This window comes from Mastigoproctus giganteus, chromosome 14, assembly GCF_048544385.1.
Source record: "Mastigoproctus giganteus isolate SK-2022 chromosome 14, ASM4854438v1, whole genome shotgun sequence".
NCBI classification, from domain to species: domain Eukaryota; kingdom Metazoa; phylum Arthropoda; class Arachnida; order Uropygi; family Thelyphonidae; genus Mastigoproctus; species Mastigoproctus giganteus.
The window spans coordinates 12341705-12354619 of record NC_143588.1 but is presented as its reverse complement, the minus strand read 5'-3'; the positions used below and the strand labels follow the sequence as shown (position 1 = coordinate 12354619).

General features: G+C 36.6%; 1 protein-coding gene across 1 annotated transcript in view; it reads left to right on the top strand.

Moving 5' to 3' along the window:
* Bap170 (Brahma associated protein 170kD) overlaps positions 1-12915 on the top strand; it is a 557627-nt gene that overhangs the window by 85760 nt on the left and 458952 nt on the right. Inside the window, exon 4 of the mRNA XM_090388941.1 lies at positions 5556-5707. Coding sequence (XP_090245067.1) covers positions 5556-5707 — 152 coding nt within the window. The remainder of the gene's footprint in view (positions 1-5555; positions 5708-12915) is intronic.

Here is a 12915-nt window from a genome sequence, read left to right as displayed (position 1 = left end):
AAACTTTGATAAATTTCAAGTACAGTACAGTACAGTACAGTCAGTTGTGTTCCTATAACTCCTCGTGCAATGCAAAATCGTGCAATATAAATAACAGGCCCTATGGGAAAAATAGGGTTAGGTGCCGACCACCCAAGATTGAACAGACATTTGTAACCAAAACATTACCAAACACAATAAATAATCGTAATAAAATACTTACATATTTTATTACGACTATTACATAATAAAATATTGCTAATGCTTTTGCTTCTATCGTAAGCAAACTTGTTTTTTTGTTTGATTTTCTATCCAAACAGATGACAGCCGTTCCATCTCTTCTATTTCTTTGCGTCTTGATCTAATGGATTTTAATTACACTTTGAGTTGTTCCTGTAATGAAAGTTGTTTTTATTTTCTCTGCATTCTTTGTAATTCTCGGCGTTGCCTCATTTAGGCCAGTAGCACATGTAATATCACATGGTCATTCATTTCGCTCAAAGCGTTTCACAATTTCATATTTTTTCTCTATCGACAGAGGCGGACTGGCCATAAGCCTTACTGGGGAAACCCCGGAGGCTGCTGTGATTTTGGACCTAAACAGTAGTATGAGGCCACTATAAATTTTCCTGGGTAAGAATTTTTGACCCAGTCAGCCTCTGTTTATCGATATTGCTTTTCTTTTTCTCTCTGAATCTGCAGTGTCTTCACCGGGACGCTTCCTTTTCACACCTTTTAAGTATTTTACTCATTTTTAGGAAATAAAGCACAATTACAAAATAAGGAGGCACGCTTGATACACATAAACAAAGCTGCGCGCGTGTAGCAACTGAATAAACAACACCGTAAAGGGAGAGACACACTAACACCTCACTAGCTCACATTTTACTAAAGCACATTTCTAGGCATTACTACCATAAAACAATAAAAACTATTTCCAGCTGCGTTTCTGCTAGTGGAATCTGTTATAAACTGGTAGTAAACTCGATCTAATTGCATTTGCGATAACACCGATAGCTGGAATTGTCTGGGTTTTTACATTATTATGGCGAAAAGCGTTTCCCCTTCACTGATATAAAAAAACATAAATACATTTTCAGAATCTTCTCTTCATTGCTGTTGTGTTGCGTTCAGTTGGGGTGATCCCTCATTCGACTGCCATTTCTTGTAAACACATAAGCAAATTCGGTTCGTGTTATATATGATATCATTCCCCTGTTTATAAATCGTGTATGATCGAATTCGTGTAGTGTAAACACATGTTATACGAGGACTGACTGTACTGTGTAAGTCAAACAAGAACATTGTAGGCATATTGGACACATGGTGCCACTATAAGGAATGCAGAATATGAATATGGGGAGTAAATGTGGGCAGACATGTCAGGGGGTACTTATTAATGTCATAGTTTAGAAGCACATAGAATTTAAGACAGTGCATCCATTCGGCAGAGGTGACCAGTGCAATGTTGAGTTGGTTTGGCGTAGTACAAGCACTGGAAAAACAAAATGACAGTAGGAGTGTGTTATAGACTGGAATGAGTATAATGAAGAGATATACAGACAAATAGAGTGAGTCAGTAGATCAGAATGTTTTTATAATGGGGGAATTTTAATTTTTTGAATATTGATTGGAATTTGTGGGTGATTACTTAAACAATAGCATGACTTTTTTGGAATTATTGGATGACTGTTGCATTTGCAACATCAGTATGTTACAAATGCAACAAGAGACAGCAATACTCTTGATCTGGTTATTAGCAGCTATTCTTTATGAATTGAGAATCTGCAGAAACCATTATGTAACAACGATCACAGTGTATTGATGCTCGGAATTGTTCTAGGGAATTAATAAGTGAAATCGGAGGGATCGTTTTTTTTTTTTTTTTTTTTTTTTTTTAACCATACCGATGCTGTGGTATAAGCTTGCTTTCTTGCATTGTTTGCCACTGCTAATGCTAATGTGGAATTTATTGAAAAGTGTAACTACTGTCAAGGTCAAAAGAAAGGGTTTTTGCTTTGGTAAAGGTGACTGTAATGGACTCAGACAGCTTTTAAAAATTTATTCATTGGGATCAGCTGAATGATGTTACAGTAAATTCTGAAAGAGAAGCAGTTAGAGAAATGAGACTAGTGACAGAGACAAAAAATGCATGGGATGTTTATAAATTATTAAGAGATACAGAGACTTGTAGGTATAAACTGTTCTGCAATCAAGTTTACTAAGGCAGCTAGGCAAGAAAAGGAAGATCATGAGAAGTCTGAAAGTAATGTTAAGAAAGGTAGTAAAGACTTCTATACTAGAAGGTAAGAGCTGAATCACATTGGTTGAATGGCATAATATGAATGGCATGAGACAAATGGCATAATTGTTGATTCTCCTGCTCAGGTTGCTGACCAACTGAATAGATATTTTGCATCTACATTCATTCATGCAGAGCTTTTTAGGGATGCTAAAGGTGTATCAGATTCTAACAGATTTTGCAATAACTTTGAGGAAAGTGGAAGATAAATTGTTGAAGCTAAACATGAAGAAAGATAATAATTAGATAAGTTATAGGATTTCTTCAAGTGCCAATATGATTGGACTTAAGTTCAAATAGCAAAGCTTAGTAATTAAGGGAGATAGTAAAAGAGGTCAGCAGACCTTTAGCCATAATTATAAGGTTATCCTTGGGTTCGGGGGGGGGGGGCCCTCTGTGGATTGGAGATGTTCACAGTAGTGCAAGGAATAATTTTGACATCATGTATTTAGATTTCAGAAAAGACTAATGTTGTTAGTTAATCTCATCCCCCACTGTTGATTCTGTGTTTAGCCATCAATATCATAAATAAATATTTTTATGTTTCTTAATATATTGATATTAAGAAACATAAAACCTACCAGGACTTAATGTTCAGGATTAAGTTCACAGATGTTACAAAGATTGGCACGGTGGTTAATGACAGTGATCAGGGTTTGCTACTGTAACAAGATCTAGACAAATTAGGCTGAGAAGTGACAATTGAAGTAGTCTAACATTGAAAAACCCAAGATATTGAATATGAGTAGCGGTAATCCCAGATGAAGTATCAACTGTGTAGTACCACCTCAAGGGTGGAAGAGGACAAAAAAGACTTGGGAGTAATTGTGCAGTTAGATATGAAATTTTCTGAGCAGTGTTGACAGGCTACTTGAACAGCTCATGGGGATTTTGTCAGTAGGGATATGGAAGTAATTATCCTATTTTAATAGGCAATGGTTAAATATCTGGACTCACAATGGACTACATCTTGAGTACTGCACAGGTCTGGAAGCCTCATTTTAGAACAGGTGCAGAGATGGGCAACAAAAGTTTACTCTTAACCAAAAGTTTCAAATTGCAGCGTCTGGAATCCAGGCACTTGCAAAATCTTATTGAGGTGTTTAAGGCTTTGTGTGGATTGAGTAAGGTAACTGCTGATGGCATCTTTCCTCTTGCTCAGAAACACACATCAGGGGGTATTGAGGAAGGATGGTTGCAGGTTAGATGTGTAGAAATATGCTTTCAACTTGCTGATTGTTGGAACTAACCTCCATTATGGTGTTGTGGATGTGGGTAATTTGAATAAATATGAGGAAGAATTAGAAAAATTATTAAAGGGGTTGGTCAAGTTTGCCAACATTTTTTTTTTTTTTCTGATGCTGTATAAGCTTATTTTTTTTTTGCATCATTTGCCATTAGTAATACTGTTTACTTCCATAAATATTCATATTGACTAAAAGATAGTACTATTAGTTTGACACGTAAATGACAGCTTCATTTTTCATTTATAAAATATGCATAAATGACAATAAACTGGTCACAGGAAATGTCAAAATATCAGTGGATGTTCTTCAGAGAAAAAATACTTTTGCAATGGAGAATAAGAAAAAGAATAACTGCTTTTTTTAAAGGAATAATTATTATATTAAGACAATGACAATCTGCTTTCAATTATGTACTGTGAAGAAATTCAAGGAATAATTATTATATTAAGACAATGACATTCTGCTTTCAATTATGTACTGTGAAGAAATTCAGTCAGTTTCTGCCCTGTAATAAAAAAAATATTGCTGAGTCTTCTTTTTTGCTGCCAATATAACTAGCAGAAGAAAATTCTATAGGAGGTGCAGCTTTCTCTTAGTAGCATTAGTATGTAAGAAGTCAAGTGAGTAACTTTGTGTGACCTGTTGTTTTTCTCTCAACTTTAGTCATGCAACTGATGAGCTATAATTATAGTTATAATGGCAGCAAAAAACGTTTAGTGAAATTAAACATATTATTTGTGCAAATCAGTGAGTCGCCATTTTATGGAAGGTATTTACCTATACCCCACAGTGGGCATTTTCATTCTTTCTTTGTTGTCACCTGTTCTAAAGTGCCCTTAGAGTGGTCACTAGCTCATGCAACCACTATATGATGAGCTGTGTAGAGTATTTGCAAAAGCAGTTTGCATTAAGTTACAGAGCATACTGAATAAGAGATAGCACTAAAAGTGAGGAGTTCAAATTTATAATATAGCTGAGGGTACTTTGCCTCAGAGAAATTGCAAATTGTTTATAGGAATACCTTATTTTTTTGCCTGTTTTGACTGCCAGCAGGATTAAACTGCATTAATAATGTATAATTCTTAATTCCCAGAAGAAAACTTGTCTTTGTAAAAAGTTGTCCTAGACTAATGTTATATTCTGTTTTAGCACTAACTGGTCTTCCCTGAGATAGCAGGTGATCTTTAATGACACCACTCAGGAAATTTTTTTCTGAGTGCTCTCACTGTAGTCTGGAATTATCAAGTCATGATTCTGGAATGTTGAGGAGCACACCACACCACACCACACCACACCACAGTATTTGTCACTGAAGAAATAGTGACAAATACTGTGGTATGGTGTTGCTTCTCAACCAATTAAAGCCAGCAATTTGAAAGAAGCATTGTCATTTGCTGTCCTCTGGTGTGTGATAATGCCTGTCCTTACACCTCCTGTTCTGTAGTGAATCAGATACAGAAGATAAAGTTTGAGGTATTTTATATTATGTTATTACCCCATCCTTTTATATTATATTATTGCTCCATTCTTCATATTCACCAGATTTTGGCCCATGATTATCACCTTTTATTTGGGCACTAGGAGATACATTAAGAGGATGTCACTCAGTTCTTATTAGATGAGGGTGGATGATTCGCTTCAGTGCACCACAACACTTCTCCTGAGAAACCGGTAATTGTGCTGCATTGGAGGAAGTGTTTGAACATGATGGGACTACATTGAAGATTGACATACATAGTTTCCTTGTTGTTTGTGAAATATAAATTTTATTTAACTTTTGTAACCTTTACTTGAAAACTTTTGTATAGTTAGGAAGGTACTGAAAATTTTAGCAATTAACCCTAACTAATAATTTATGCATAGTCAGTTTTTTCGAGTGGTACCTAACAGAACCAGTACAACCAGCACAGGTTAAGGAGAAGGAGGCTTTGTTCTCTAAAGAGGTTCAGAAGAGGGAGAGTGAAGCATCTTGATTACATACCAAGTTATAAATTACATCAAAAAAATAACATCTTGTCTTTTTTTAGGTATTTAGGTCAGTACGAAAAAATCCATTATCTTGGTGAAGATCCTGATGATGATGCAAATCAATCTCCAGAAGGGCGTTCAAGGAAACAGCAAACATCTATGTTGCATTTAGTACCAATGTCCTATAATTATGCCCAACATGAAGTTTCAGGTATTCAGTTTCTTGCATTTTTATGTAATAGTTAAAACAGTAATAGGAAAGAATCCTGCGCATAATTTATCCACCCATTATATTTCAAGGCACTGATATACAATAGAAATTTGACAAGATAGTTTATTTTTTGCATTGTATCTGCATGTTATTATTTATATTGATAAACTTAAAACATGTTGAACATCTAGAATTTGTAATTGCACATTATTGGTTTCTTTGTTTATTGCCACTGTGATATTAATTTTACAATACTATACTTTGGTAACAAACATATCTAGAGGCAAAAGCTACCATGTTTCATCCTCACCCATAATTTTTATGAAAGTCCAAAGTCTTCTTGATTTTTACTTGAAAGTTCAGAAATATAAAAGGGCTGAGGATAGGTGTGTGTGTGTGTGTGTGTGTGTGTGTGTGTGTGTGTGTGTGTGTGTGTGTGTGTGTGTGTGTGTGTGTGTGTGTGTGTGTGTGTGACTCCAATGGGAGACTTTGATGGCGAAGTTGTTGATGAGGAAAAGGTCAAGATTATTTGATGTGTGATTAGTATTGTCCAGTATTCTGCTAAGTAAATGAATAAGTTGTATAAGGTCATTAGTAATAGCAAAAACCTCAGCATCTCAATCAGCTATACAAGTATAATCATATGTACAAGTACTATGTAACTAGAAAATTGGAGTCAGCAGGAGTTGTGAACATTTAAATCACCAAGGAAAATCATTTCATTGTTAGGAAAAGTTTTATGGGAAAATTTGCATTTCTAAGAAAGGAAGTTAGAATATTCTGAGATTTTTGTAGAATTAGGCGAATGAGAGAGACAACAGATGAATTTGACAGCAGGGGGGGGGGGATTTTAAGCCAAAGGAAATTAGAAAGAGGATATTTCAGATTAGGAAATCTTTGACATGAAATATCAGAGCGAACATACACTGTGCTGCCACTTTATTAGGTACACCTATCTAGTAGTGTGTTGAGCCTCCTTTAGCCTTCAAAACAGCCTGAATTCGTCTAGACATGGATTGAACAAGATACTGAAAATGTTGTGCAGGAATGGAGCTATGCAGACATGAGTGTGTCACATGGTTCCTTGAGATTTGACGGACGTGTAGGCCTGCAGCAAACAGCCCTTTCCAGCTCATCCCAAAGATGTTCAATAGGATTGATATCCGTGGACTGAGCGGGCCACTGCAGCAAAGAAATGTCATTGTCACGTCCCTGGAACCATTCCATAGTGATTCAGGCTTTGTGCACTGGTGCATTATCCTGCTGGAAGTAACCATTTGACTGAGGATAAACTATCAACATGAACAGATGCACTTGGTCAGCAACGATGTTTAGGTACAATGTGGCCTTCAGACGTGAATCTATGGTATCAATGGACCCAACGTGTGCCAAGAAAACATTCCCCACACCATAACACTGCCCCCACCACCTTGCACAGTAGTCATCAGACATGATGGGTCCATGGATTCATGTTGTTTTTGCCAAATTCTGAGCCTTCCATCAAAATGATGCACCCAGAACTTCGACTCGTCAGACCAAGCAACTGTTTTCCAATCCTCAATAGTCCAGTGCTAGTGTTGCTATGCCCACAGAAGGCGTGCTCTCTTGTTCTTGATTGATAACAAAGGTACGCTATGTGGCCATCAGCTGTTGTAGCCCATTCACAACAAAGTGCAACTATTGGTCCATTGCAATATTTTGTTCTGTGCACCAAGGTTGTATTCTGATGTGATGTTCGACATTGTGGCCTGTCTGTTTGCTTGCACAATTCTAGCCATCTTCTTCATCAACAAGTGATTTTCTTCCATAGGAATGCCATTGAGAGGATGTTTTCTGTTTGTTACACCATTTTCAATACACCTTTGAAACTATGGTGCTTGAAAAGTTCAGGAGAACTGCCGTTTCAGAGATGTTTTGTCTAGCACATCTTTCACCTACCACCATGCCACGTTCGAAGTTCGTTAGATCACTCCTTTTCCCATTTCTTGCTACGGTTTGTACAGTCAGTCCTCGTATAGCATGATAGTTGTGTTCCTAGAAACTCTTGTGCAATGCAAAATCGTGCAATATAAACAACAGGCCCTATGGGAAAAAATAGGGTTAGATGCCAACCACCCAAGATTGAACACATGTTTGTAACCAAAACATTACCAAACACAATAAATAATCGTAATAAAATACGTCAGTATTTTATTACGTAATAAAATATTGCTAATGCTTTTGCTTCTATCATAAGCAAACTTGTTTTTTGTTTGATTTTCTATCCAAACAGATGACAGCCGTTCCATCTCTTCCAATTTTTTGTGTCTTAATCTAATGGATTTAATTACACTTTGAGTTGTTCCTTCTATGAAAGTTGTTTTTATTTTCTCTGCATTCTTTGTAATTCTCGGTGTTGCCTCATTTAGGCCAGTAGCACATGCAATATCACATGGTCATTCATTTTGCTCAAAGCGTTTCACAATTTCATATTTTTTCTCTATCGACAGAGGCGGACTGGCCATAAGCCTTACTGGGGAAACCCCGGAGGCTGCTGTGATTTTGGACATAAACAGTAGTATGAGGCCACTATAAATTTTCCCGGGTAAGAATTTTTTACCCAGTCAGCCTCTGTTTATCGATATTGCTTTTCTTTTTCTCTCTGAATCTGCAGTGTCTTCACCAGGACGCTTCCTTTTCACACCTTTTAAGTATTTTACTCATTTTTAGGGAATAAAGCACAATTACAAAACGAGGAGGCAAGCTTGATAAACAAAGCTGCACGTGTGTAGCAACTGAATAAATGAAACCGTAAAGGCAGAGATACACTATTAACACCTCACATTTTACTAAAGCACATTTCTAGGGATTACTACCATAAAACAATAAAAACAATTTCCAGTTGCATTTCTGCTAGTGGAATCTGTTATAAACTGGTAGTAAACTCGATCTAATTGCATTTGTGATTATATCGATAGCTGGAATTGTGTTGGTTTTTACATTATTATGGTGAATTGTGTTTCCCCTTCACTGATATAAAAAACATAAATACATTTTCAGAATCTTCTCTTCATTCCTATTGTGTTCCGTTCGACTGCCATTTCTTGTAAACACAAAGGCGAATCGTGCATAAGCGAATTTGGTTCGTGTTATATAAGATATCGTTCCCTTATTTATAAATTGTGTATGATAGTGTAGTGTAAACACGTGTTATATGAGGACTGATTGTATGCTAACTGATACTAGAAAGGTTGTTCTGCTGCATTTATATCCACAACTGTGGTCATGTGACTTGCAACGTTGTGGGACAAACCGTTTGTGTGCACAGCAGGGGTGTACCTAATAAAGTGGCAGCACAGTGTATATATAGCTACCAGTTTTGAAGTGAAAGGAATCATAGAGCAAATAATTAGGACAACTGAGAGGAGTGGTTGAAGCAACCAGTAATTGAGATTCTGTCACAGAGTTGTTCCTCTCTCCCTGTTTTTTTGCTGTGAATTGACTCATCACAAATAGCCATTACACAGTATGTAATGACTCTTTGTAATGCATTGTGTAGATAAGGTAAAAGTAGAAGGAACATGTATGAATTTATGAAATATTTTGGATATGGAATACTTACAACAAGGATATATCCAGCTCCTTGACATGATATGCTGTCAACAGTGCCTCCTGCATACCACTGCATAGACTACCTCAAGGCCATTGTAATGCTTTAGGTATGCTTGTAACATTATCATAAGACTTATATCGAAACATTTTTTTATATGAGTCATGGCTTGCATTTTCATTCTGCAATTATGTTTTTTTTGTATATGGGTATACTGCTTGTCATTTGCTTTATTGAAATGTCATAATTTGTTTTGTTAAACTGTATCAGCAGATGCTAGTCAGTACTCTTTCAGCTATTAATCAATCGGTTTAGTTGGCAAGTGAAAAAATTTTTAATTTTAAATGAAATGAATTCCTTGATTTAGAAACAAAGAATCATAATGTGAGGAAATATGTTTTACCTCATAATATTTGTGCCCCTAAATGGAACAAATGGATTTAGGGGAGGTCCCCATGGACTGGAGGTGTGCAAATGTATCTTCAGTTCACAAAGGGGATTCAAAAAGGTGACTCAAGTAACTGTAGACCTGTTAGTTTGACTTGTTTTCCGGAAAAAATAATGGAGTCACTGGTTAAAAAAGCATTGCAGGATCATCTAGACAAGACTGCAGTAACAGTTAAAACACAGCATGGATTTGTTAAACGGAGGTCTTGTCTGACCAATAAGATTGGGGGCACCTCCGTAGCCAGGAGCAGCAGTGTGTAGCACATGCTTCTTGATTAGACCGGGGTTCGAGTCTGTGAGCCACCAAATATGGAGGATGCGGGAAGGTCAGGGAATGACCACCGCATATCCCCGGAGCAATATGGCCTTAGTTGCTAATGCTCCTAAAAACCAAATAACAACAACAATATGATTGGATACTATGATGTGGTCACAAAGAAACTGGATACAAAAAATAATTTTGATACCATATGCTTGGATTTCAGGAAAGCTTTTGATACTGTTGCACATGGAAGACTGCTGTACAAATTGAAGCAGTATGGCATTAAGGATAAGTTGCTACAATGGATAAAGAGATGGTTGAGTGGGAGATGACAGAGAGTTGTATTCAGTGGACACTGCTCTCTGTGGACAAACATTATTAGTGGAGTTCCCCAGGGTTCGTGCTGGGCCCATTGTTGTTTTGTGTATTCATCAATGATATTGATGAAGGCTTAATGTCAAAATTTTCAGATGATGCAAAGGTTGGCAGGGTTGTTAATGACAGTAAAGACAGTATGCTACTGCATCTGGATTTAGATAAGTTGGGTAAATGGGCTGAGAAATGGCAACTGAAGTTTAACATTGACAAATGCAAAGTACTGCATATGGGTAGTAACCCAAGAGAAACATACCAACTCTGTGGTACTATATTCAGCAAGTGGAGAGTGAAAAGACCTGGGGGTAATTGTGCAGTCAGATAAGAAGTTTGCTGAGCAGTGCAGACAGGCCGCCAGAGCAGGTCATGGAGTCTTGTCAATGATATATAGGAATTTTGCTAACAGGGACGAGGCAATCGTCAGGCTACACCTTGAGTACTGTGTACAGGTCTGGAGGCTTCATTTTAGAAAGGATGTAGAGTTGCTAGAATGAGTACGAAGAATGGCAACAAGATCGGTGAGGGGAACAAAGGGGGTGCTCTTACCAAAAAAGACTTAAGTTCTGCAAATTACAGTACCCTGAGAATAGGCACGTACGAGGTGATACGATTGAAGTGTGTAAGAGCTTAAATGGGTTGACCAAGCTCAATGCTGATGGATTCTTCCTTTTGCTCAGATGAAGAACCTGTGGGGGCATAGATTCAAATTGAGGAAAGACAATTGTAGAATAGAGCTGCAGAAATTTGCCTTTAGCCAGCAGATAGTTGATTGTTGGAACAGACTTCCATCTCTTGTTGTGGAAGTTGATAGTTTAAATAAATTTAAGGCTGAGCTGGACAGGCATTTGGAGTGAATGGATGGGTGAAATGGGAGGGTTTTTTTTTTTTTTTTCTTTTGGCTGATGCTGCATACACTTGCTTTCTTGCATCGTATGCCTCAACTAATGCTAATGCTAAATACAGGCAGTTCTCGCTTTACGAGTTCCCGGGTTTACGATTTGTTTTTTCTAAGTATCATAAGTATCAACAAAATCGAAAAATATGAACATTAATTGCAAAAAATGAATGTTAAGCATTCATAAATACTGCATTCCAAACCACTTACGTAGCTATACAAAACAGTGTACCCCACTTTACGATATTTAATCAGTTCCATAGACACCATTGTATCGTTAAAATATCGTCATGTGAACCCAGTAACACATTGTTTTTTGGTAATTAAAAGATTAAATTAACAGAATGTTAGCAAAATGGCATCCTAAAAGTCTAGACTATGCCGTTTTGCTGACATTCTGTTAATTCATATTTGGCTATGCATTATTGATGCTTTCGCACTATACTTATACATAGTCTAGACTTTTCCATAGCTTGAGGCTTCAGCCCTAAACGCTTTATAGTCTAAACACATCATGCACCTTCAGGCATCTCTCATATTGTGGAGTTATACTTCATAACTGTTTTGCCATCATTGCATCACTCGGGTACCTACTACCTACCCACAGAAGAAGGGCCAAATAGCCCTGAAACGGTGCCGTCTGGGTGGTGGTATCTATCTGAGAATAAGTAACATTAGTCTTCTTCTCAGGTGAAGCGTTACTTATTCAGAATAGTGCAATATCATGGCAACTCGTTGTGAAGGTATTCACAATATGAGATATAACTTAAAACAATGCCGTTTTGCTAACATTCTGTTAATTCAGATTTGGCTATGTATTATGTTTTATGTATTATTGATGCTTTCGCACTATACTTATACAATTCAAATCATTAAAATGCACTACACTTTCATCGTTATCATATGTTCTGTCGGTGCCTCTGTAGCCAGGTGGGCAGGAGCGGCAGTGTGTAGCACACGCTTCTTGATTAGACCGGGGTTCGAGCCCGTGACCACCAAATACAGAGGACGCAGAAAGGTCAGGGAATGACCACCGCATATTCTCAGAGCAATATGGCCTTAGTTACTAATGCTCCTAAAAACCAAATAACAACATATGTTCTGTTATAAGAATCAATTTTAAACGTCTTTGTGTGCATCTAGTCGATGATGATGAAGAAATAAATATTCTTTAACATTTGTAAGTCATAAATAATTTCTGTATTATTATTAATTTTCTTGATTTAAAAGGTACGTTTGCATTTATTTTGATAAATCAATCATTGTTTAAACATAAACTAATTAGCTAACTAATTTCATTGTTGAGAACGTAACCCCTATTTTTAATTACATCTATGGGAAATAAATTCCCTCTTTACGAGTTTTCGCTTTACAAGCGCATGCTAGGGATGAATTAACTTGTAAAGTTGAGAACTACCTGTACATTCCTTTGGTATCTGTGAGATTTTTTTTTAATTATAAAAATAATTTTTAGTTTTTTTACTGAATTAAACTATTATGATATGCTCAAGTCAGTTAAAAAATATCAAACAAAAATAAAAATAAAAAAGCTAATATTAATAATCAAGTTTTTTTTTTTTATATTTCTAAAAATTTTCAAGGCCATTTCTACCTGAAACTGAAACTCAAATGCTCATGGG